At 28.0% G+C, this 23,127-nt stretch overlaps 1 protein-coding gene across 3 annotated transcripts in view; it reads left to right on the forward strand.

Moving 5' to 3' along the window:
• The window catches only part of LOC100199446 (zinc finger CCCH-type with G patch domain-containing protein), a 48,909-nt gene that overhangs the window by 20,428 nt on the left and 5,354 nt on the right, over positions 1-23,127 (forward strand). For 2 of the 3 annotated variants that reach the window (XM_065791010.1, XM_065791011.1), the window contains exons 5-12: positions 1,176-1,247; positions 11,549-11,640; positions 11,783-11,845; positions 11,918-11,986; positions 12,058-12,149; positions 21,926-22,044; positions 22,142-22,185; positions 22,269-22,333. In XM_065791010.1, the coding sequence (XP_065647082.1) occupies positions 1,176-1,247; positions 11,549-11,640; positions 11,783-11,845; positions 11,918-11,986; positions 12,058-12,149; positions 21,926-22,044; positions 22,142-22,185; positions 22,269-22,333 (616 nt within the window). The remainder of the gene's footprint in view (positions 1-1,175; positions 1,248-11,548; positions 11,641-11,782; positions 11,846-11,917; positions 11,987-12,057; positions 12,150-21,925; positions 22,045-22,141; positions 22,186-22,268; positions 22,334-23,127) is intronic. The other variant, XM_065791012.1, reaches the window with a different exon arrangement.

The raw sequence follows: 23,127 nt of genomic DNA on the forward strand, positions 1-23,127 counted from the left end.
ATATAATCATATAGTTATAATAAATGTGGCATTTTATTCTGAGTATATTTAAATTTCACACTTAAATTAAAGATCTACTTTTAAAATATTTGAATCTTATTATGTTTTTTTAACTGTGGCTGAAAATAAAATATAAATACAAATTTGCTATTCATTGGTTTATATTTTACATTAATAAATTAGTTTCAGTATAAACAAACAAATACTATTATTTTTTTTTTAATATTTAAGAAATAGTTAACTTTTAAGATATCATGAGCAAGTCTTGCATTGTTAATTTTTTATTGCAATCAGCAATTTAATACATGTATATTAATTAATGCTAGCTGTCAGGATTCAAAATATGGGCCATGACCTTATGTCCTTACATTATTATCTGAAAAACAATTAGCTAAATGGCCGACTAAATTATTATCAAATAGCATCATTAAAAAATAGAATCATTACCGGTAATCTTGCACATTTTGAAAATTATTATGAAATGCACAAAGTTTATAATTTTGCTGATGCCTAATGTGAACCCTTTACCTTAATTAATGTGAACCCTTTACCTTAATTAATGCGAACCCTTTACCTTAATTAATGTGAGCCCTTTACTTTAATTAATGTGAACCCTTTACCTTAATGTGAACCCTTTACCTTAATTAATGTGAACCCTTTACCTTAATTACTTTGCTATTTTAGTTCAGATTTTTTTATTTTCTTATTTAACATCATTCCATGGTGAATTTTTATCCATAAGTGTAATTTTTTTTTGATGACACATTTTCTTAGGTTTTTAAAATAACTTTTTACTAGTAATGACCATCTTAATTACTGATAATAAAAATATGAATTTTGATTTTCCTGTAAACCGGTCATCTTTAATTTTTTTGGTTTTTTTTTTTGTTTGTTTTTAATTTGTTTCCACTTGAATATTTAAATGTTTAATCTTTAAAGGTTTAAAGTTTGTTTAGGAATGAGGTAGATTTCAATACCACAGTGCATTATTTTTAAATGTTAAATCTCTAAAGGTTTAAATTTGTTAAGGAATAGGGTGGACTTCAATCCCACAATGCATTATTTTTGTATATTTAATCTTTAAAGGTTTAAAATTTGTTTAGGAATGGGGTGGATTTCAATACCACAATGCATTAGTTTTAAATGTTTAATTTTAAGGTTTAAAATTTGTTTAGGAATGGGGTGGATATGAATACCACAATGCATTAATTTTAAATGTTGAAAAAGATTGTAATGAAGATTTAAAGGTTTGTTTTATTGAAAAGTTTGTTTAAAACCCATTTAAACCTGAAAGTAATAAAAGAATTTTTAATCTTATCAATAAAATCAAACTCCATATATTTATTAACTTTGACAATTGAAGATTAATTTGATAAAAAATTTAATTCAATTAGACTTTAGATACTTATCGATATGAGGAACAGTCTAAAATGTTCCTTATATTGATTTTATATTGATTGATATTAAAATTTCTTATGAAAGTTGATGAAAAAGATAATTTGAGATTTTTAATTTTTTCACTAAGTTTAAACTAACTCTCGTTTACCTAAGTTAGACTTAAAAAATAATTAAACAAGATTTAAATAAGCAAATAATAATTAATTTGCAATATCTTGGCTTATTTCTGTATAGATAGTAATCTTACAGTATTGCATGAACAAAAAAGGTGTTGACATATTGTGTAACCAATAACACAAATTCTAATTGCTAGGGATGACAAGGCTTTATTAGCCATTGGCGACCTATTCAAGATGCAAAACTATTTATACTGACCTATGAAAAGCTACGTTCTGCACTTGCAACTGTAACTGGTGAAGTAAGAATTCCATATGATTCCTAACACAATAATTAAATTAAATAAGTTTCTTGATTTTCTTATTTGTAGACATAGTTAAGGAAGTCATAAACAGATTTTAGGAGAATGTATTTTTCAATTGGCTTTTTATTACTGGCTTTGATTAGACTATCTATTAGACTATTTGATATAAACTGATAAAAAAAAATCATAAAGCTTTGTGACAATACTGATCTGTTCAAAAGGCTCCTAACTGATGCAATTGACATTTCAATGAGTAGAAAAAAGAAATTTTATACTGCTGTTCAGGCTGCTAGCAGCCTGAACAGCATGCTGAATGCTTGTGTGTTGATCACATTTTTTGCATGATTGCGCTATTGGAAAAAATTTTATAATGCCCAGTATTTCTGTAATTTCTGAAATCTTTATACGTGCATCAGTAAATCCAGTTAGGCAATATTCACAAAGAAATACATTTGTTGCATTTATTTCACTGGCCACTATGTCAAAAAACTGAAAAAGCTAATTTGATTTGTTGATTTAGGTCATACTAAATAACAATTGATAATAAGAAAGGCCATTTTCTTACATATTCTGTAAGCGATAGTGCTTCTGTGTCTGTTTCCTTTCTATCAAGTGCTTTTAAGATTTCCTTTAAAGAATAGTGGTTTATTCTGCTGGTATCTGATTGTGGTTTGACAGAAATTGCTACACAAGATTTTAATATTTCCCATCGAGCAGGAGACAATGAAAAAACTGTGTAATTGCACTGATATATGACAATGCACCATCAACAATAACAAGATTGAGTGAATGGCTTGCACAAGGAACATATAAGCCAGACAAAATGATAAAACATAAAATGATTTATTTCCAGAAGCCTATTTGAACATCTTCCCTTCATGTTAACACCATTATGATAAGATTGACCTCGACAGGTCGAGAATGTTAAGAATGTCATTCTAAAAGCTCTTTTCCAAAGGTTCCAGTTTGAAGCACTTGAAATGTGCACTGCATGTTTTGTGTTCTTTAAGTTTTTTTGATAAGCCTTCCCATATATTCATTCCTTGTTGGAACGGGGAAGATGTTATCCCAAAAAGTTTGCAACAGAAACAAAACACTTTATAGCTTTTTAAAGAATATACATGCCATGTCCGTTCAAAGGTTTCTTTGTTGTTCATTTTGGGGTTATATTATTTCACTAAAAATTGTTTTCTTTCTGAATTGTATAAAAAATGAATTTTAATCTTCTTGAAACCACGTTTAACAATGTCACATCTCTGCGTTGGAAATGTCATTAGGCCAATCATAAGGATTGTTGTGGCAATCATGTGGGATTTGATATAGTCTCACAGATTAACCTGTCTGGCTCTACTTTACAATCCAAATATTGACATTCAGAATTGTTAGTAGATTCTATTACTATTAAAACGCTGCCAGCCTGAACTTCTGTTTTTAAAGTATATGTTAGTTTTGGGTATTGTATGATTTCCTCCCTAGCTGGAGCTTTTCCTCTTCTCTTAAGGGCACCGCTTTTCACTTTTTTCATGCTAAACATTACATAGTAAAAAACTAAATATGCAAAATAAATAAATCTAAAAATGATAAAGTTCATACAGTAAGTATTACAGATTTCAAACAGTTCACATTTATTTTTTTAAAAACCATGTCTTTGATTTAATTAATACAATTAATATTTTTATTTCATATTACTAAATCAAAAAAGTAATAATATAATGGGTTATGAATAAATTATTGAACTGAAATTAATGTTAAGTTATCTCTGCAAAGAAATATACAAGGAGGTTTGTAATAGTCTCATTTTGAAGCCGTGCTTAAATTGTATTTTAAAAAATAAATTTTTTTTAAATTATTATTTAATAATTTTTAAACAATGACAAAATATGAAAACGTTAAAAACGATTTATGCAAGTTTTGGGGAAAAAATCTAGATTAAAAAAAACCATTTTATAGCTCTTGGGTATAAGATTAAGTCTATTGAAACTAACAGATTATTGGAAAGAAAAATATATTGTGGTAGACCTGTTATATTTGCATTAAAAGCTAAAATTCAATGTATTCAAAAAAAGTTTGATCATTGCAATGGCCCAAAATTACATTGTCAGAAAGCTAAAATGTCATCAAAGTTATGTTTCAAATGTCAACAAAGTAATGTTTCAAATGTCATCAAAGTTATGTTTCAAATGTCATCAAAGTTATGTTTCAAATGTCATCAAAGTTTCAAAGATTTTAAATAAAAGAACTAACACTAAATATCGTAAAAAAATAAATAAAACCACTTCTAACTGAAAATCAGAAAATGCAAGCAAGGAAAAAAATGTTAAAAGAATATAAAAACATCAATTTTGTTTTAGACAATAAATTGTTCTTTACTTAAACTCACAAATAAATAATAAATCAAATTTATTTATCACAATTTGTGATTTCACAAACATATAAATCACAAATATAAAAATATATTTCTCTAGGCGATATACTTTTTAATGGTTTTTCATTTGCGGTTCTACTGATGTCATTACTCTTAAGTTTGCATTCTTTAAAATATTGGGACTTAGAGCTTGTTAAATCGTTTTCCTTATTTTGCGTCAAAACAAATTATTTTTTTTCACTTTTAGCACTGATATTTTAGTAAATATTAAAAAATGTATTTTTATTTATTAGTAGCAACAATGTGATTAAAGATTTGCATTGAAAAAAGAATTTAACAATATCTATTTAAATTTTGAAAAAAGCCCCCCCCCTCCTTTATTGGGGGTGTGGGGTAGTCTAGCCACAGCTTTAGTCCCTAATATTATCAAAAAATATTTTTTTTAAAGTATATCATGTTGGGTCTTAAAAGAAACAAAATTGTATAAAAAACTTAGAAATAAAGGTTAATATTGGGTTTAATTGCATAAAAACTATGATTTTTTAACATAAAATATTTAACTTCTTTACGGTTTTTTAAAACAATTTATATTTTGAATTTTTTTTTATAAAATGCAACCATGATATATATATATATATATATATATATATATATATATATATATATATATATATATATATATATATATATATATATATATATCAACCCTCGGAATTAGGGTCTAACTGCTGACCTGAAAGTGTTTGAGGTCGGCAAAAAATTGCCAACCTCCTTTCTAGGTTTTATGGTCACACCTTTCTATCAAATACTTATTGCCGACCTCAAATAGATTGAGGTTGACGAATTATTGCCGACCTCATTTTTCCTAATTCCGAGGGTTGATATATATATATATATATATATATATATATATATATATATATATATATATATATATATATATATATATATATATATATATATATATATATATATATATTAGGGTGTCCCAAAAAAAAAAAAAAGCTCTCTACTGATTCCCATTCTATGTGACCTAAATAAGTACTAAAAAAAATTTGACGATTTTATTTTGACAGGAAGTGCTAGATGTAAAATCTGAGTTTTACTGTTTTAATGTTAAGCTAGCTTAACATTAATAGAAAACACATTTTAGAAAATTAAAACAAAACAATTAGATGCGTATAAATCATTTCCAATTGTTTTCTACTTTTTAACTTGATAGATTATATTTATAAATATGAAAATACAAAAAAAAAATACATGAAAACTAATATTTATTAGCAAATTTAAGATTTTATTGCGGTGAAACATTTCTCAAAAAATACAACTTTTTGAACAGTTCCCAAGCTCCTTTTTAGTCATAGTCTTAGTCAAGTTTTTTCTAGACTTTTTAACTACAAAAAGTACATTTTGAAGGTGATCTTCATCTCTAGTAGCTGAAAGAAAATCTTTAATGAGCTTAATGTTTCTTTCTGCACCATCATTTACAACAGATATGTTTTTGATCCATGCAATAAAATCTAGCAACTGAGGATGGTTAAAAACATCTATAGTATTAAGACTATTATTAAGCCATTCTTTTATACTTGCTCTTGATATTTTAAAATGTTTGAAGAGAAGGTAGCTTTGCTCGGAAATCAACTCAGGTAGCTCTGTGGTCTCTCCAATTTGTACATTTGATGGTTTACAACGCTGAAATTCATTTGGCTCTTCAAACTCAATCAGAGCTAACAGCATTCTTAGCTTTGTTTCAGAAGGAACTTCTTTATCCCCAAGGGACAAAACACAGAGTTGCGGAGTTAAGTACCACGTATGGCGTCCCATGCTGAGAAGCAAAGCATTTCCAATATTCTTACTAACTTTTCTCAATGCATAGGCTGTCTGGATAGCTTTCAAATCATTGTAGGGAGCCAGAAATCCTAAAAAACTTTTTAAAAACCATGGAACATAGCAAATTGCAATGAACAAACTTGCATCCTTCAACTGCAGCACTTCTTTTTCTGTCAAAATATTACTGATATCTTTAGTCATATAAAGAGTCAGGATGTAGATCGCATCTGCTAAAAACCTTGCCTCATGGCAGGCGCCAGGTTGATGGAACTTAAAATCTTGTACTTCCACTCCAAGGAAGAAGGAGGCAAGCTTACAAACTATACCATAATCATTCCTTGAAAACACTATATCAGTAGTTGCATTAGTCAAAAATGTCTTAGCTTCCTCTGCAACAGTGCGAAGAACAGAGCCAATCTTCAGATCATCTCTTTGCCAGTCCAATTTACATAAATTTTTCACTTCATTCACTTTCTCACAGATTTCAGGCCACTTGTTCTTTAGCTTGACATAAAGAGCTCTTCTTGGACCTTTAGTTTTCTCACCAGTAAGGGCAGCCATATAGTGAGATACATGTACTTCATATATGTGTCTCCTACACATTATCCACAAAATTGGTAATTTCAAAATATCTGTAAGAATTTGGACAGCTCCATTTACTCCGCCTGTATTGCTTGCAGTTGTATCACAGCATATACCAATGATCTGCTTTGTACATCCGTAATATTCTAAAAGATTGTGCACTTGGTCAACTCCCTTTGAAGAGGGACATTGAACAACACCTAAAAGATGGTCTTCCATGGTATCGTCATTCGGGGAACTCACTGAGACTGCAAGTCGCTTAAATTTTTGGATAATGTTAAGCCCAGTGGTAATTTGTTCCAACAGTTTTGTATCAAAATGAAGAATAAGCCGTCGGCCTTTAAGATGATTAGATATTGAAATCCACTCCGAGTCTCCTTCAAGTTCTACATATTTGAACTTTTTTCTATGAAGTGTGCTTCTTGAAAGCGGTATATCATTAATTTCTATACCTCGAGCTTTAAATACTTCACTTAAAATTGCCAGATGAGGTCGTACACTAACATTGAACCTTGTTGCTGGAACAGCAGTACATTCAATGAGCTTTTCAACATTCACTGCTAGATTTATTGTATCTCCAGAATTGTACCTAGGTATCATTTTATAATATTTTTCTACCTATTTATAATTATATACTTTTCAATAAAACAGCTTTAGCTTGTGAAAATTACAACTATGTTATTAAAATAATACTATACCTGCGTTTCCGACCGTTACCCAGGAAATCATCTTCCTCACTGATTTCACAGTCCTCGTTTGACTTTTCTTCCTCACTGCTGAATTGAATCTCTTCTGTCATGGAGTCGTGTGACAACAAAACATCATCGACATCTTTTAAGTTTTTCTGTCTCTCTAATTCTTTCTCTCTCAACTTATCTAGCTTGTTCTTTCTCCTGTTTGCATCCAGTACTCTTCTACTGTAGTCTTCATCAACTTTTGTTTCCATATATCCTTTCCTATGTAACTTCTGGTCTTCATAAAAACTAAGAAATATTTAAATCTATTAAGCCATTTATAAATAAATTAATAATTGTTCTAGTTTTTCTTGGAAGATGACCAAACCATGTAAAGATTAAATGTAAATATTTTAAAGGAAATAATATGGTATTACTTAAGTTACTTTTAATTGGAAAAAAAATCTCACTACTAAAAAAAGTGTTATTTAATGAACTTACTTTATATCTTCCAGCTTGGCATCATCTGTTCTCAATCTATCAGCAAGAATATCTTTTTTAAAATTCTTAGTCGAGATGTCAGAAAGCTGATAGGATTCTGTGAGAAAATCTTTCTCTAACTTTGATTGCTTATCAAGACTGCTGTTCCAGTTTAGAGAAGACAATTTAATCAATTTCTTGTATTTTAAATTAAGTTTAATGATTTTAGTCTTTATATTGTACCCACAAATTACAAATTTCTTGCCAAACCCAGCATTATCCCAAATTTTTTTAATCCTAGATACCGAGCAAGAACTATCAGGATCTGTACAAACACCATTTTCACAAACAAGATCCTTGGATTTCAATTTCAATTTGCAACCAACATTAGTAGAAGTGGGCTTGTATTTAACTTGTGACTCGCGAAGGATAAATTGATAGTATCTAAGAATATCACCATTAGATGGAAGCTGTCTCTGAGGTAACTCCCTCAGTGGGTACTTCAATAGGTAAATATACCTCAACCTTTCTGTATTTTTCCGTTTTATCTTATTCTGTCCTATCGTCTTCTTTTTTTTAGCTGTTCTACCCATTTTTAATGAATTTCGAAATAATCAGTTGTTTAACTAAATTTATACTAAATGTTACACTTGCATCAAAAATCTATGAAGTCGTTATTCCCTCTCGTATAATATTTTATCTAAGTTTACCGTTACGGCTTTTATAACCGTTTACACGAGAATTTCTTCGTGCACAAATTAGAATTGCTTCGTGCACAAATAATTGCATTTAGAAATTTTTTCCTTCAAAAAAAATTTCTAAATGGAGTTATTTGTGAACCAATCCATGGGGAATTATACGAACTAATAATATTGTTCAGAGGGAAAAATATCAATCTCTAACAATGTTCATAGGGAATGATCTTATTCTTTAATAATATCCTATGGGAATTATTTGTGTACTAATTACTACATCATATTAAAACATATTGAAATACTAGATAGCGCTATTTTTTAGTAAATACACATAAGTGTACAAAACCGTAAAACTCAGAATTTACATCTATCACTTCTAGTCATTAAAAAATTAAAAAAAAGATTTTGGTAGCTATTTAGGACCTATAGAATGGGGATCAGTTGAGAGCACATTGAAATTTTAAAAAAAGTGTGTTTTTGGGACACCCTAATATATATATATATATATATATATATATATATATATATATATATATATATATATATATATATATATATGTATATATATATATATATATATATATATATATATATATATATATATATATATATATATATATATATATATATATATATTACACTATGCCATATTGTAGGAAATAAAAGAGTGGTGATACCCATTACTATTAATCATTGTTTTCAAACTCTGCCTAATATTTTAACTTATAGTTTTTTATGCCAAGGTCTTGACTTACTGAAGATAACTTTTAGAATGTTTTGATTTTCAATTTTTTGAAAATGTAATTTCATCATATTTTTTTTAATATAAAATTCTTTTACATTAAAAAAAATATGAATATGTGGAGTATTCAATCCTTCTCTGTTTGGCCAGAACTTTTGCGCTCAAGTCTTTTAGCGCTTATCCACATGCCTGCTAAAACTTCAGTGACCACATAAAAACGCGCTTGCCAAAAAATAAAAGCTCTTTTTTTTTAAATTGCAACAAATTCTTTTTGTTCATCTTACTACTAATACTTTTATGAAAAATTATGAAAACACTTTTATGTTATTATTATTGTTATTTAATACTTATGTTATTTTATGAATTACTTTATTAAGAATTTAAACGAAACGCTTGTTTTCTGCTTTTATTTTGATTATCATCATCATTATATAATAGAAGAGTGCTAATGCTCACTTGTGAGCATTTTCACAGAACTTGTGGCAGTCATTAAACCTGAGTTCATGGTAAGAAAGAGCTTAGCACTTCTTTTATTTAAAAAAAATGTTGCTAAACATAACTTATGTATATTTAAAAATATGCAAATGGCAAAGTCTATGTTAAGTTTTAAAGTTTTACTTTGCAAGTTTTTTTTACAAAAAAGCTGATTTCGTTTAGGAAAAATGGATATACAATAGTATGTAATAGATGCGTATGTAAAATAAGTTTGTAATAAATAATCTTTTTTAGTTAAACATAAAAGACATTTAATAAACTTTGACAATTATTTACTCTCTTGCTTTTTAAACTTTTTAAACATTTATTAAAAATGAGATATATGAGATATATTTATAGGATTAACTATATTAAAAAGAATGAAACAAACATTACACTTTAATTTTTTAATGAAACTAAACTTGATGTAGATATTTATCTGTTTACATATTCTAGACTATTATCTGTACTAACTTTTTGTGATATTTTAATTCTGTGTTTTAATAGGCCGGGTGGAACTAAAAAAAGCAATTGCTTTTATTTTATTTCATCTTCAAGATACCTTATCTTCAAGATAAAGTATCTTGAAGATAAGGAACTCAGCTGTAATATAAGGTATCTTGAAGATAAGGAACTCAGCTGTAATATAAGGTATCTTGAAGATAAGGATCTCAGCTGTAATATAAGGTATCTTGAAGATAAGGATCTTAAAAATTAGTTACTGAGAACCGTTAGTATCATGAATTAATTTAACTAAAAATGGAAAATGAAATTTTTAGTAAAATTTAAAGTCACCAATATAATAGACAATAAAATAAGGTTAATTAAAGTATTACAATTTAACTTATAATGAGCAACAAATCTTGCATAGGAAATAATAAAATCATTAAATTTTCATATCATTAAATCAAATTTGAAACTTTTTATTTTTGATTTCATTCAAAATATTGATTAAAAAAAATATTATGCATTTAAGATTTTAAAATTATGTGTTTAACTAAAAAAGATTATTTATTACAAACTTATTTTACATACGCATCTATTAGATACTATTGTATATCCATTTTTCCTAAACGTAATCAACTTTTTTGTAAAAAAAACTTGCAAAGTAAAACTTTAAAACTTAACATAGACTTTGCCATTTGCATATTTTTAAATATACATAAGTTATGTTTAGCAACATTTTTTTTAAATAAAAGAAGTGCTAAGCTCTTTCTCACCATGAACTCAGGTTTAATGACTGCTACAAGTTCTGTGAAAATGCTCACAAGTGAGCATTAGCACTCTTCTATTATATAATGATGATGATAATTAAAATAAAAGCAGAAAACAAGCGTTTCGTTTAAATTCTTAATAAAGTAATTCATAAAATAACATAAGTATTAAATAACAATAATAATAACATAAAAGTGTTTTCATAATTTTTCATAAAAGTATTAGTAGTAAGATGAACAAAAAGAATTTGTTGCAATTTAAAAAAAAAGAGCTTTTATTTTTTGGCAAGCGCGTTTTTGGCAGGCGTGTGGATGAGCGCAAAAGTCCTGGCCAAACAGAGAAGGATTTTGAATTCTCCACATATTCATATTTTTTAAATGTAAAAGAATTTTATATTAAAAAAATATGACGAAATTACATTTTTTAAAAGTTAAAAATCAAAACATACTAAAAGTTATCTCCAGTAAGTCAAGACTTTGGCACAAAAAACTATAAGTTAAAATATTAAGCAGAGTTTGAAAACAATGATTAATAGTAATGGGTATCACCACTCTTTTATTTCCTACAATATGGCATAGTGTAAAAGGTACATTATTCTATAAAGCTGTTTTTTGAGTTTCTTTATATATTTGTTTAGTTCTATTTCATATCATTTTACAATTATTAATTTAGATTCGTGTACTTTTTTTAAATCCGATTCAAAAGTCAATGTTACCCTGCAAGTATTTCATGGATGACAAATGCACTTTTAATCAAGATTGTAGGTAGAATTAAACAGTTTGTTACCAAAAAATATTTACTTTAAAATTAATTTGGCATTATGATTTTTTTTATTTGTTTATTTTATGGTTGAAACTAAAATGTTTAAGCATATTATATTTACTTTTTAATAACTTTTGAATTAAGGTATTCCCATGGTTATCTTGTGAATCTTGAAGATCTCGTGGAATATGAAGAACCTGATTTTAGGTTTATTTTTATTTATCATATTAAACTTAATTTGTTTATGATAAAGTAAACATCATAGCTTCTCTTTTTTAGTATTCTTTCTACTGGTAACAAGTGCTTAGCTAAATATGAAGATGATATCTGGTATAAGGCCACTGTTAGGTAAAACATTTTTTTAATTCTGTTTTATGTGTTTTTAAAATCTTGTAGTAACTACTTCAATTACTTCACAGAGAAGTTCATGATGATCAAGCTACTGTATCATTTGATGCATATGACAAGGAAAAAACATTTATACTTGATTTTCACTCAATTTTCCCAACTGGTAAATTATTTTTAAATTAAATTTTATATTAATAAATAATTTTGCAAATCATAAAAAAGGTACTTTTGAACTTTTATATTATAAAATTTTTCATTGTCTACACAACATAAAGGAAATTTTATAAATTCTACATTGAACTGTTATAAATAAATTTTAGCACCAAAATAAAAATTACTTTAAATATTGAAAAATAAACTGAAAACATATTTTAACAATTTTGTAGTTTTTAGGTATAAAAAAAAAAAAAAAACATGTATGTAGATTCTTGTTAAAATGAAAAATTAGATATTGAGTATATGATAGTATAGCATCTCTTATATAATAAAATGACTTTTTTGATGCTTTAAGAAATATAAGACTTGTTTTCTACTTGTTAAAAATTGAAATATAAGACTTGGTTTCTACTAAATAAATAAAAATTCCTGCTATTAGTGAAAAACTATTCTTGATAATCAATGCCAGATGTTGGTTGAGAAGTTAATATCTGAGTAAATAAAAAAAATTGCAATTTATTTTATCTTGATTTAAATTACTAAAAGATGTCAACAAAAGATGCTTTTTGTTATAAAAGCATTCTGTTTTTTGTATTATGTATGGTGTTATTAGAAAACACCATGTAATGGTTTCATGGTGAAGTTAAGAAAAAGATGTGTACACTTTCTCCTGATTAAATAAACTTTTAAGCCAGTTTTTTTTTTATTTGCAGAATTTGGCTTTATGATTAAACAGGGTATGAAGTTTTGGCTTTAAAGTAATGCCACGTCCTAAATTCAAATTTAGAACTAATGTTAATTTTAATGTTTCTTTATAATCTCTCCAAAACTAATCTAATCTAACTTCAAATCAAAGTTTAATTAAAATGCTGGTCAGTCTATACTGTTTGTAATTGGTCATATATTTCGCTTATATTTATTTAAATATTCAGCAAAAACTGCTTAATGTTATCAGTTACATGGTTGAGTGTTCTCCAAGAAATTCTGAGGAGGGGTTTTGATTTACTAAATAATTTAGAGGTATTTATGTGCAAGTTTTAATTAATTCTACTGCTCCTTGTAGATATTTTTGCTAGAATCTGAATGAATATTTTTTAAACTAGCTTACTTCCAAAAACACTGCAAGCATCCACTATTTAAATTGGGAGTTACCAGAAAACAAAATATATTTTTAATGAATAAGAAAACGTTTAGACTTAAAACAGTAGACTTAAAAAACTGTTTATTGTGTGAGCCAGGAAAACATGAAGATAAGGTTGATTTATTTAGCACTTAATTTACACTTCATAGATTCATTTAATTAAATGTGTTAAAGTCTGAAGTTTTAATGTCTGAAGAAGAATTTTTTTTTTTTCACTTTCAATAAAGCTGCAAGCAACCACTATTCGAGTTGCAAGTTACTGGAAAAGAAAACAAGAAATATGTAGAGCAAGATAATGGTTAACAGACAGCTTGAAAGATTAGAAATTATATGAATCAAGAAATCAAACGATGTGAGGGAATTCCAAAACACTGATGTTTGAGTAAAAAAACTAGACAAATAAGAATTTTTGTCACAGTAAAAAGATGAGACTTAATTGAATGACGAGTAACACAAGAATGGATTTTAGTAGATGGCACAAAAGACGCTAGCTCTTTTGAGCAGTGCCTATTATAGTATTAGTAGAAAAGAAAAAGAGAAGCAACTTTATGACCATGTGATAATGGTTGGAGGTTGACTGCAAGAGCAGATCCAACTATGTTAACAATGCGTTTTTGCATCTTGTCTAAAAGAGAAAAGGCATTATTGGAAGATCCGCCCGAGATATGGCAACAGTATTCCATACAAGGACGGATATGAGATTTATAGAGGTTAAGAGTAGAGTCCGGAGTAAGAAAGTGGTGAGCACGGTAAAGAGATGCAACTTTAGCAGATGCTAGTTTTGCAATGGATTTAATATAAGGTTTTCAAGAAAGATCGGAAACAAGAATTAAACCTAGAAGACAAAGGGTAGATGACTTATTGAGTACATTACCATTCATAAATATAGAAAGATTTAGATTATTGTGATGACAAAAAAAAATTGAGTTTTATCTGAGTTAAAGTTCACCAGCCACTGAGAGGCCCATGCTGTAGCAGAAATGAGCCCCCTCCAAGCAATCAGAGAGTGTTGGCTTCTTATCAAGACAAGAATAAACAGTAGTATCATCAGCAAACAATGCCTTCCTTAAATGTGAGAATTTCCAGGAGGTTGTTATGATGTATATTAAAAGGCTGTGGTTATTGTTCCGACACGAGATCCCAAAATAAAATGGCTGATTTTCCAACAATTGCTAATCAAGTTTTTTAGCCAAAATAATAAAATAAAATGATTTTTGCTTTTTTTAAATGAAGCCATTATTTGCACTTGTGTACAAATAAGGTTTATTTAATAAAACTCTTATTTGTAGGCAAAAAATGATTATATACTTTAATTTTTTGTTTGATTAACATATTGATGCAGTGCAATGGGTGTTAAAATCTTCTTGGTTTGAGGCACGGCTGTTGGGGTTGCAGTTTGAATTTGAAATTTTTAATTTTAATGTTTTATTTCTAAGTAGATTTATGTATTTTAACTGTTGTTGTTTATTTATAGTTATATTTATTTATTATTTTCATCTTTCAAAGTTTCGTAGAATAAGTGCATCAATGCATACATAAATTGTCTTATTTAAATGTAGTCACAGTGAAGTATACTGACTTAAATAGGGATAGGCACTGTGAAGTGTAAATACAGACTTAGATAGACATAGACGCAGAAGCGTGTACATGCATTGACTGACTTAAATAGACATAGGCGCAGTGGAGTGTATATACATCTACTGAGGGTTTAGGTTTGGGCAGGTATTCTTTAAAACAAAAGAAAAGTATTTTAATATTTATTTAAATTGAGTTTATAAAATAATTTAATTTGTATAAAAAAATTATAAAGTTAAATTTAACAAGAATTTTAAGTAAAATTGTCTAATAAAAAAAAATTGGTTGTACGCGCATGCATGTCGGAATAATAGCCATTTTACTTTGGGATCCGGTGTTGGAACAATATTAAACACAGCCATATTAAAAAGAGTTTAGGCTAAGGATAGAACCTTGAGCAGCCCCTGAAGTTTCAGAATATTAGGAAAAGTGCTATCCATCAAGGACAACTTTTATACTACAATTGGTAAGTAAAGAATTCAATAATCTTAAAGATGTTACATGATACATCTTAAAAAGAAAGCTTATGGAGAAGACCAGCATGCCAAACTTTATCAAAAGCTTTAGAAATGTCAAGAGCGATAACCTTAACCTTACCACATCTATCTAATGCATGATAAAATCTATTGGTTATTACCGTTAACAAATCAGCAGTAGGACTAGTAGACCAAAATCCATATTGATAATCAGAAAGTAAGTTATTAGTTTCAAGATAAGAGATTAAGTGTTTGTTAATTTAATTTGTTTAAAAACCTTACTTATAATAGTAAGAGGACAATGGGATGGTAGTTAGACGAAACATTTATTTAGACTAGCTGAGTTCGGACCCATAAAAATACAGGTCTTTGTAAGTCTATTCCAAACCAAACTTTTCTGTACTTTTTCCTTATATATCCTAGTTTTGCGGATCCTTAAAATATGGGTCTTTATCAAGCCTACCATTTCTATACATATCTAGATAATAATGTAGCAAAAAAGATTTCTAAAATTTAAAATAAAATTTTAAAGTTTTCTCATTTTATAGACATATTATACGCGATTATTCCATATAATGCCTGCAAACTCAACATATGCTAAAGACGTTTACACTTACAGGCATTTGTATGTAACGCTATACAAATGGAACTAAGAAGATCTTAGACCACTAAACATAGTCATAAAAAAAAAGTTCATTCTTATGGTTATATTTAAAAACTAAAGAATAATATTAAACGCTAATCTAAAAGTTAAGCCAAAAAAATTTTGCGAATTGACTTCGGTTTGTGGCAAAATAAATCTTTATGCGTCAAGTTTCCTTTTGCATTTATCTTGCATTTTTTGATTAATTTTAATTATGTTGCAATCAATTGCATAAAAATATATAAAACTGGTACAGATATATCATTTCACGGATCAGAGATTGTATTTATTACAATAGTAATAAATAAATAGTTTTTGTCTTTATTAGAATATATCCCATAAAAATATGTTCCATATATTCCATAAATTCCAACAAAGTGCTGCTACTCTTTCTCACCACTACCTCGGTTGCAGTGGCTGCCAAGGGCTCAATGTCAACACGCTTGAATAAGCACTAACACTACTACTATCACTATTAAGTTCGGCAATAATATATAGCGATCATTATCCAGAATTTTTGAAAATAGGGATAATAGATGCCACTGATAGAAAACAAGACTCTGATAAGCACTTGTTAAATTGTTTTGAAAGTATAGATGACAGCTCCAGAGAACACTTCTGCAAGGCTATAACAGGTATGTTGTCCGGGCCACAAGCTGTAGAAGAGTCTAAGCAGGAAATGATTTAAGATACAAAAGCTGGAGTGATACAAAAATCAAGCAATGCTAGTCAACCTGTTTATCAACTTTATTAGGTAGAACATGACTAGTGGAATTAAGAGATGATATTGATGTTCTTAGCAAACAATTTAGCTTTGTCTTAAGATGAGGTGACAAAATCTGAACCATTTAAGAGAGGTGGAATAACAGACTTGCCCTTATTATAGATACTGTTAAAGATTCTCCAGAAGTCCTGAGAGCCCAATATTAAAATGATATACAAGATTTCATGACCTGAAAATAGCGTGCTTTGGCATTAAACATAACCTTTTTACAAGAATTTCTAGTAGACGAGCTGAGATCAGATCCGTAAAAATCCAGGTCTTTGTAAGTCCAAACCGAACTTTTCTATACTTTTTTTTATATATCCTAGCTTTCCGGATTCGTTAAATACAGGTCTTTACCAAACCTACTATTTCTATCCATATCTATTCCACTTCGATTATTTATATACCTATTCCTTATTTACTTCAATATTTTTTAGTAAAACAATTTATTCTAAAAAAAACATTCAAGAGCAAAAAACTTAACATGTCTTTTCCGCATAGAGCTTATAAGAGACTTATAACTACGTTTGTTTTTCTGCTAAATGTATTTCATTGATAGCTCAGTGGTTAAGCGTGCTGTCATCAGTTTTGTTTTGGGTGTTTAAGACCTCCCTTTAGCGTAATAAATTTTGAAATTTTTTCAATCTTGCTTATATATTTATAGCAAAAAAATAATAGTATAGCAAAAAAGATTTCTAAAATTTCAAATAAAATTTTAAAGTTATGCTCAAACCATTTACGCTATTCAAGTGTAATTAAGAAGATCTTAGACCACTAAAACTAAAAAAAAAAAAAAAAAAAGTTCATTCTTATGATTATGAGATTGTAAACTAAAGAATAATGTTAAACGCTATTTAAAAGTTAAGCCAAAAAAATTTTGCACATTGATGTCGGTTTGTGGCAAAATAAACCTTTATGCATCAAGTTTCCTTTTGCATTTATCTTGCATTTTTTGATTCATTTTAATTATGTTGCATACAATTGCATAAAAATATATAAAACTGGTACAGATATATCATTTCACGGATCAGAGATTGTATTTATTACAATAGTAATAAATAAATAGTTTTTGTCTTTATTAGAATATATCCCATAAAAATATGTTCCATATATCTTTAATAAAAGGAGTTGTTTTTTTTAATTTAAATAAAATCTTATTTCTAGTTTGTTTTTCTAGTTTTTGGCCATAAAGTGACGTCACATACACAAAAAAATTGTGGCTTCAACAATTTACGAAAAAGCTGCATCTACCATTTTTAATGGTTTAAGAAGCAGATGACAATTTTAGCAATCAGAAATTATCAAGAGAGGGTCAAAAATTATCAAGAAAGGGGCATATCTAAAATTGAAGTTTCAAATTTTCCACTTGGATGAGACAATATGTTTTGCGTTTTTTCAATCTTGTCAATTTTTTTAGATATAATAACATACATACAAAAAATCAAAACAAAACATCTTGAGCAAAAAAGACTTGTAATTATTAGAAAAGTTTACTTATATCCTGAATAAAACGTTATATAATTGGATTTTTTACATTTTATAAACAATATATATAAACAAATAACATATTTGTTTATATATATATCGTTTATATAGGGATGGTTAAGCGCCAAAACCTGCCTATACAACAAAGTTTTAAAAAATTTAGTTTTATATTAAAAAACTTTTTATTTGAAGTAAAGAAAAGTTATTTTGAAAGCCACGAATATTAGTAAATGATAAATTTAGAAAACTTGGTGATGACGATGGTTTTTTGTGTTTTATAGTTTTTGGTACTTTAGTCATTTTTAAATTTGTTAAAGAACTTGACTCAAAGCACAGATAGTACTCAGTACACTATTTAATAGTCCAAGCAATTGCCTCATTACTATTAATAAACCCTCAGCCATAACAAAGGGCTCCAAATGTGGCCTCGACAATGCACACCAAAAGTATAAACAGGGGCACCATGCATGCACCACATGGCACTGTTAATACTCTGATACTTTACAGCTGTTGATGGAATCAACCTCTCTGAGAGCTACCAAAGAGTTTGGGAAACCTGGCTACCAGCTGGCCTCAGAACCATTAAACTGAGTTTTAGAGCTGTACCCACATGTACCAAAAACAGAGATACAAGCAAAACCCATGCATTAAGTCAAGAAGATCCAGCATTCAACATCTTAAACTTGAAACAATATATTATAAATATATCTACACCAGCCTAGCAGATAGAGAAGGGGTGCAAAGCTGGTCAACAAATAGAATCTGTTTATCCCCTAAGTCTTTGCCTCGAAGGCCTTCTACAAGACTGTAGCCAGATGCATTTAATGTCTGTCCAAGATGAGTATTTTTATTGAGACACTATCTCTAGTCTTTACTAAACCAAGAGCCTTTAGCCAGGGGGTATTTTAAGTCAGAGTTGGCTTCTGCTAGCCTTTACCTAAAAAAGCGTATCCTTCAAGGCAACAGGGCATAAAGGTTGTACTGGGTTACATGCTACCAGTAGCAGGATAACCTGACCTGGCCTTAATTATTATAACTATTGTTAGACTATTGTCTAGATCATGAGGAGTAGAAGTAAAAATAACAGAAACAGGTATGATTTCGATCTCTAACAGTGGTATATTCTATCTCTCTGGGATGACAGGAAGAGTGCGTTCATTAGGTTCAAGAGATGAATTATAGGTTCTTTGCAAATAGTTCCTTGTGAGAGGTAGTAAGATCAGAAAGATAGAATATTAGACTTCCATTTATTAATAACATTGTTAAAAATTTTCCAAAATCTCTAGAATCTATTTTCTAAGATAAATGTGAGATAAAATATTTAGTAATCTTAGAATAACGACAGCACTTTCTTTTTTTTTAGCATCTGAATTTTTTTTTTTTTTTGAATATCTTTTTTCTCTTGCAATTATAACAAAATATTTGTTCTCAAGAGAGTTGTTCTTATGGAAAAGATGTTTACAATTAGAAATAGCAGCTGCACAAGAGAAAACTATGTATTAGAGTGAGGCTTGAATTAAAATTGATGAGAAGAAATAAAAGTTTGCCTGTCTGAACCCAAGAGGTTATAAAGGAGACTTAATTTTCAACAGATTTCCCAAGGACCAATATGAAGCAAATTATAAAAAAGAATCTTAATCAATGTTTTCACTTAATCACTTAATCAATGTTTAGTTATTAATAAGAAGTGTAATAACAGGATTTTAAGAAAAAGTACAAAATAAAAGAGAGATTATAGCAAGTTGAGAACAACCTAGAAGTGAGCTAAAAACCATCTAAAGGTGAACAAGGAGAAACTGAGCACAAGTTAGGTTCAGATGCATAAATTAAATAATGAAGGTAAATGATCAGGGGTTGTTTTGATAATGAGCTGCAGTGGCTGATGGATAAAGACAGAGATGGCTTCGTCAATTCTATCGAAAAACATTTAAAGAGTACAGTCTTGAGACAGTGGATAACAACAAAGAAAAAAGAGAAAGATGATTGAGTGAAAAGGTATTATTTGGAAGCACCTCTCAATGGTCAGTGGATTCTAATCTGATTTCATGAATTGAAACATAACCATATGCCTTGGCCAAGCGTGTTGCTATTGGCCAAGCATGTGGCTGTTGGCCAAGCGTGTGGCTGTTGGCCAAGCGTGTGGCTATTGCTTTGTGAATCAAAGAATAATAGCTATTAACATTCACAGCATTTGTCATAGAATTAAAGTTTGCAAAGTGCAGGTAAGTGAATTTTGTAAGAAGTAATATTCTACAAATGAAAAGTTACTTCAAAGACCACAAATATTTGTAAAAGATAGATTGAAACAATTAGGGAAACTAAGTTTTAGATCTGCACCCTCATTAGGAGTTAACAGGAAGAGTTGCATAGAATTGCTACAAAAAGACAAATGCAAAAACCAATGAGTAGTGTCAAAAAGTAAAGTTAAGCTTTATGTCACATACTTTGTTGAGTTGCTTTTTTTTTTAGTTTTTCCAAATATTATTTTAATGTTGAAATGTTTTTCAGGGATATTTATATCAGAAATTAAAAGATCTTTTTATCTTTTAAAAACCATTTTTATATGAAGACCAGATTTCTATTATTACTAGCATTTCAAAAAGGATCAGCACTAACCACTAGATTATCTAATCAGATAAACGTCATCACCACTTATGCTTTACCCTGCAACTTGCATGTTTTTATATGAAGTCATTTCATTTTTTTTTTTAAAGTACTTGATATTAACTTTTGTGCAATTTCAAATAGTAAACTGAGGTCAACTATATTAAGACAAATTTTAATGAAACCTTTCATAGCAACAATAATTTTGAATGTACTAAATTATAATATATAATAACCAAAATACAACATATTGTTTATCACATAAATAATAACCAAGATACAACAAATTGTTTATCACATTAATAATATTCAAAATACAACAAATTGTTTATCTCGTAAATAATAACCAAAATACAACAAATTGTTTATAACATAAATAATAACCAAAATACAACATATTGTTTATCCCATTTCTGATCCAGAAGTAGTTAGCAAAAAAAAAAACTGTCATAGTTTTACATTTAGTAGTACATTTTTATTACAGTGTTTCGTCTTTGTAAAATCTTTCTTCTATAAATAGAATTATGTTTACCAGAAATATCATTTGCTAATTACATAAGAAAAAAGTATTTACAATACAAAGAAATACAATGAAGATTTTATACTGTCACCATCACTATTGACTTTTTTTTTAGTAAGGTTTTTAATTGACTCCTGAATAGCATATTTACAAATACCAAAACCGGAGAGCTAAAATAATTTAAAAAATCTTATATTATTCTAAAAAAATTTCGTTTTCATAAAAGAATTAAAATTTGTTTGATTCTTAATTTTAAATGAATTAAGAATCAAACAAATTTTAATTCTTTTATTTTATTTAAAAAATTTTTAAATGAATTGTAGCATACATTATTTTTATACATAATTTTGTATTATACATTATTTTTATACTTATTTTTGTATTATACACTATTGTTATACTTTATTGGAGTTATTAGAGACTTTACAATCTTTGAGTTTAACAATGTTTAGACTTTAATCCAAATATTTTATATATGTTATATAATGTTATATATGTTAACATTTTTTATATTTTATATAATGTTGTATATGTTACATAAAACTTATGTTGCTTATCTACTGTTACATTTAGGTTCCAGTTCTACTGAAAGTTCTGATGACGAATCTTTTGAAGATTTATCTGATGAACCTTTAACCTACAAACGAGTTTCAATGAATGGTCCGATGGCTGAATGGGAGCAACATACTCGGGTAGTTTTGAGTGATAATTCTTATCATTAATGATATTTGCCCTTTATATTAAGACATGTTGTATTGCTATTTACATTCAACAATTTGTCATTTTTAGGGTATTGGCTCAAAGCTTATGATGAAAATGGGTTACATATTTGGGTAATTTATTTTTGCACCTTACTTTTTTTGTCTTTTTTTTTTTTCTTTTCTGTATTTTACTTTTTATTTTATTTTTAATTTAGAAAAGGACTCGGAAAAAATGGTAAAGGAATCGTTGATCCAGTAGAGATACGACTTCTTCCGGCAGGTTATTGTGAAACTTCTATATTTTGTACAAATGTTCCTTTTAGGTCTTTGGGGCTGTTCAAATAATTTGTGACAGTCTTAGGGGGGGAGGGGGTATTGGAAAGTGTCACAAAATATCACATGGGGGAGGGAGTGGTTTGCTACAGTGTGATGTGATAAATAACTTTTTAAACCAAATTTTTTATCACTGCGTAATTTTTTATCACTGCGTAATTTTTTAAAATTGCGAGCTCCGAGATAATTATATACAATACGAAAATTTTCAAGAAAAATGCTATGCAATGACTTCACAAGCTAGCATTTATTGTTTAACGGAGTCATAACAAATGAAAATAAAAAAATTAAATTAGCTTTTTTTTAAGTTACTTGTGGTAATTGCAGACATAAAAAGAAATTTTGATTCTACAAACAAAGAAAAACCAGATAGTGGGCGATTATTTAAAAGCAATTTAAGTTACCGTTAAAAATCTAATTTTAATTTTTAAAGAATATTTGTATAAAGATACTAAAAATTTTAGTATTAATAGTTTTTTAAAATTTGATCTTTAAACATAAATATTATTCTTGATTGTCATTTGATCTATAAATGTTTTAGTTTTACAATACTTTAATTTTTAATGTTATTGTTATTATTACTTTTAATGTTTTGTGTCACTCTAATGAATTTGTCGAACTACTTTAGTTACGTTATCATTTTTATTATATGTTAAGTTATTTAGTTACTATGATATAAAATTTTAGTACTACTATTAAATAGTTGTACTATTAATAATGTTATTATTAATAATATCTTTA

Source organism: Hydra vulgaris, chromosome 02 (assembly GCF_038396675.1).
Source record: "Hydra vulgaris chromosome 02, alternate assembly HydraT2T_AEP".
NCBI lineage: Eukaryota > Metazoa > Cnidaria > Hydrozoa > Anthoathecata > Hydridae > Hydra > Hydra vulgaris.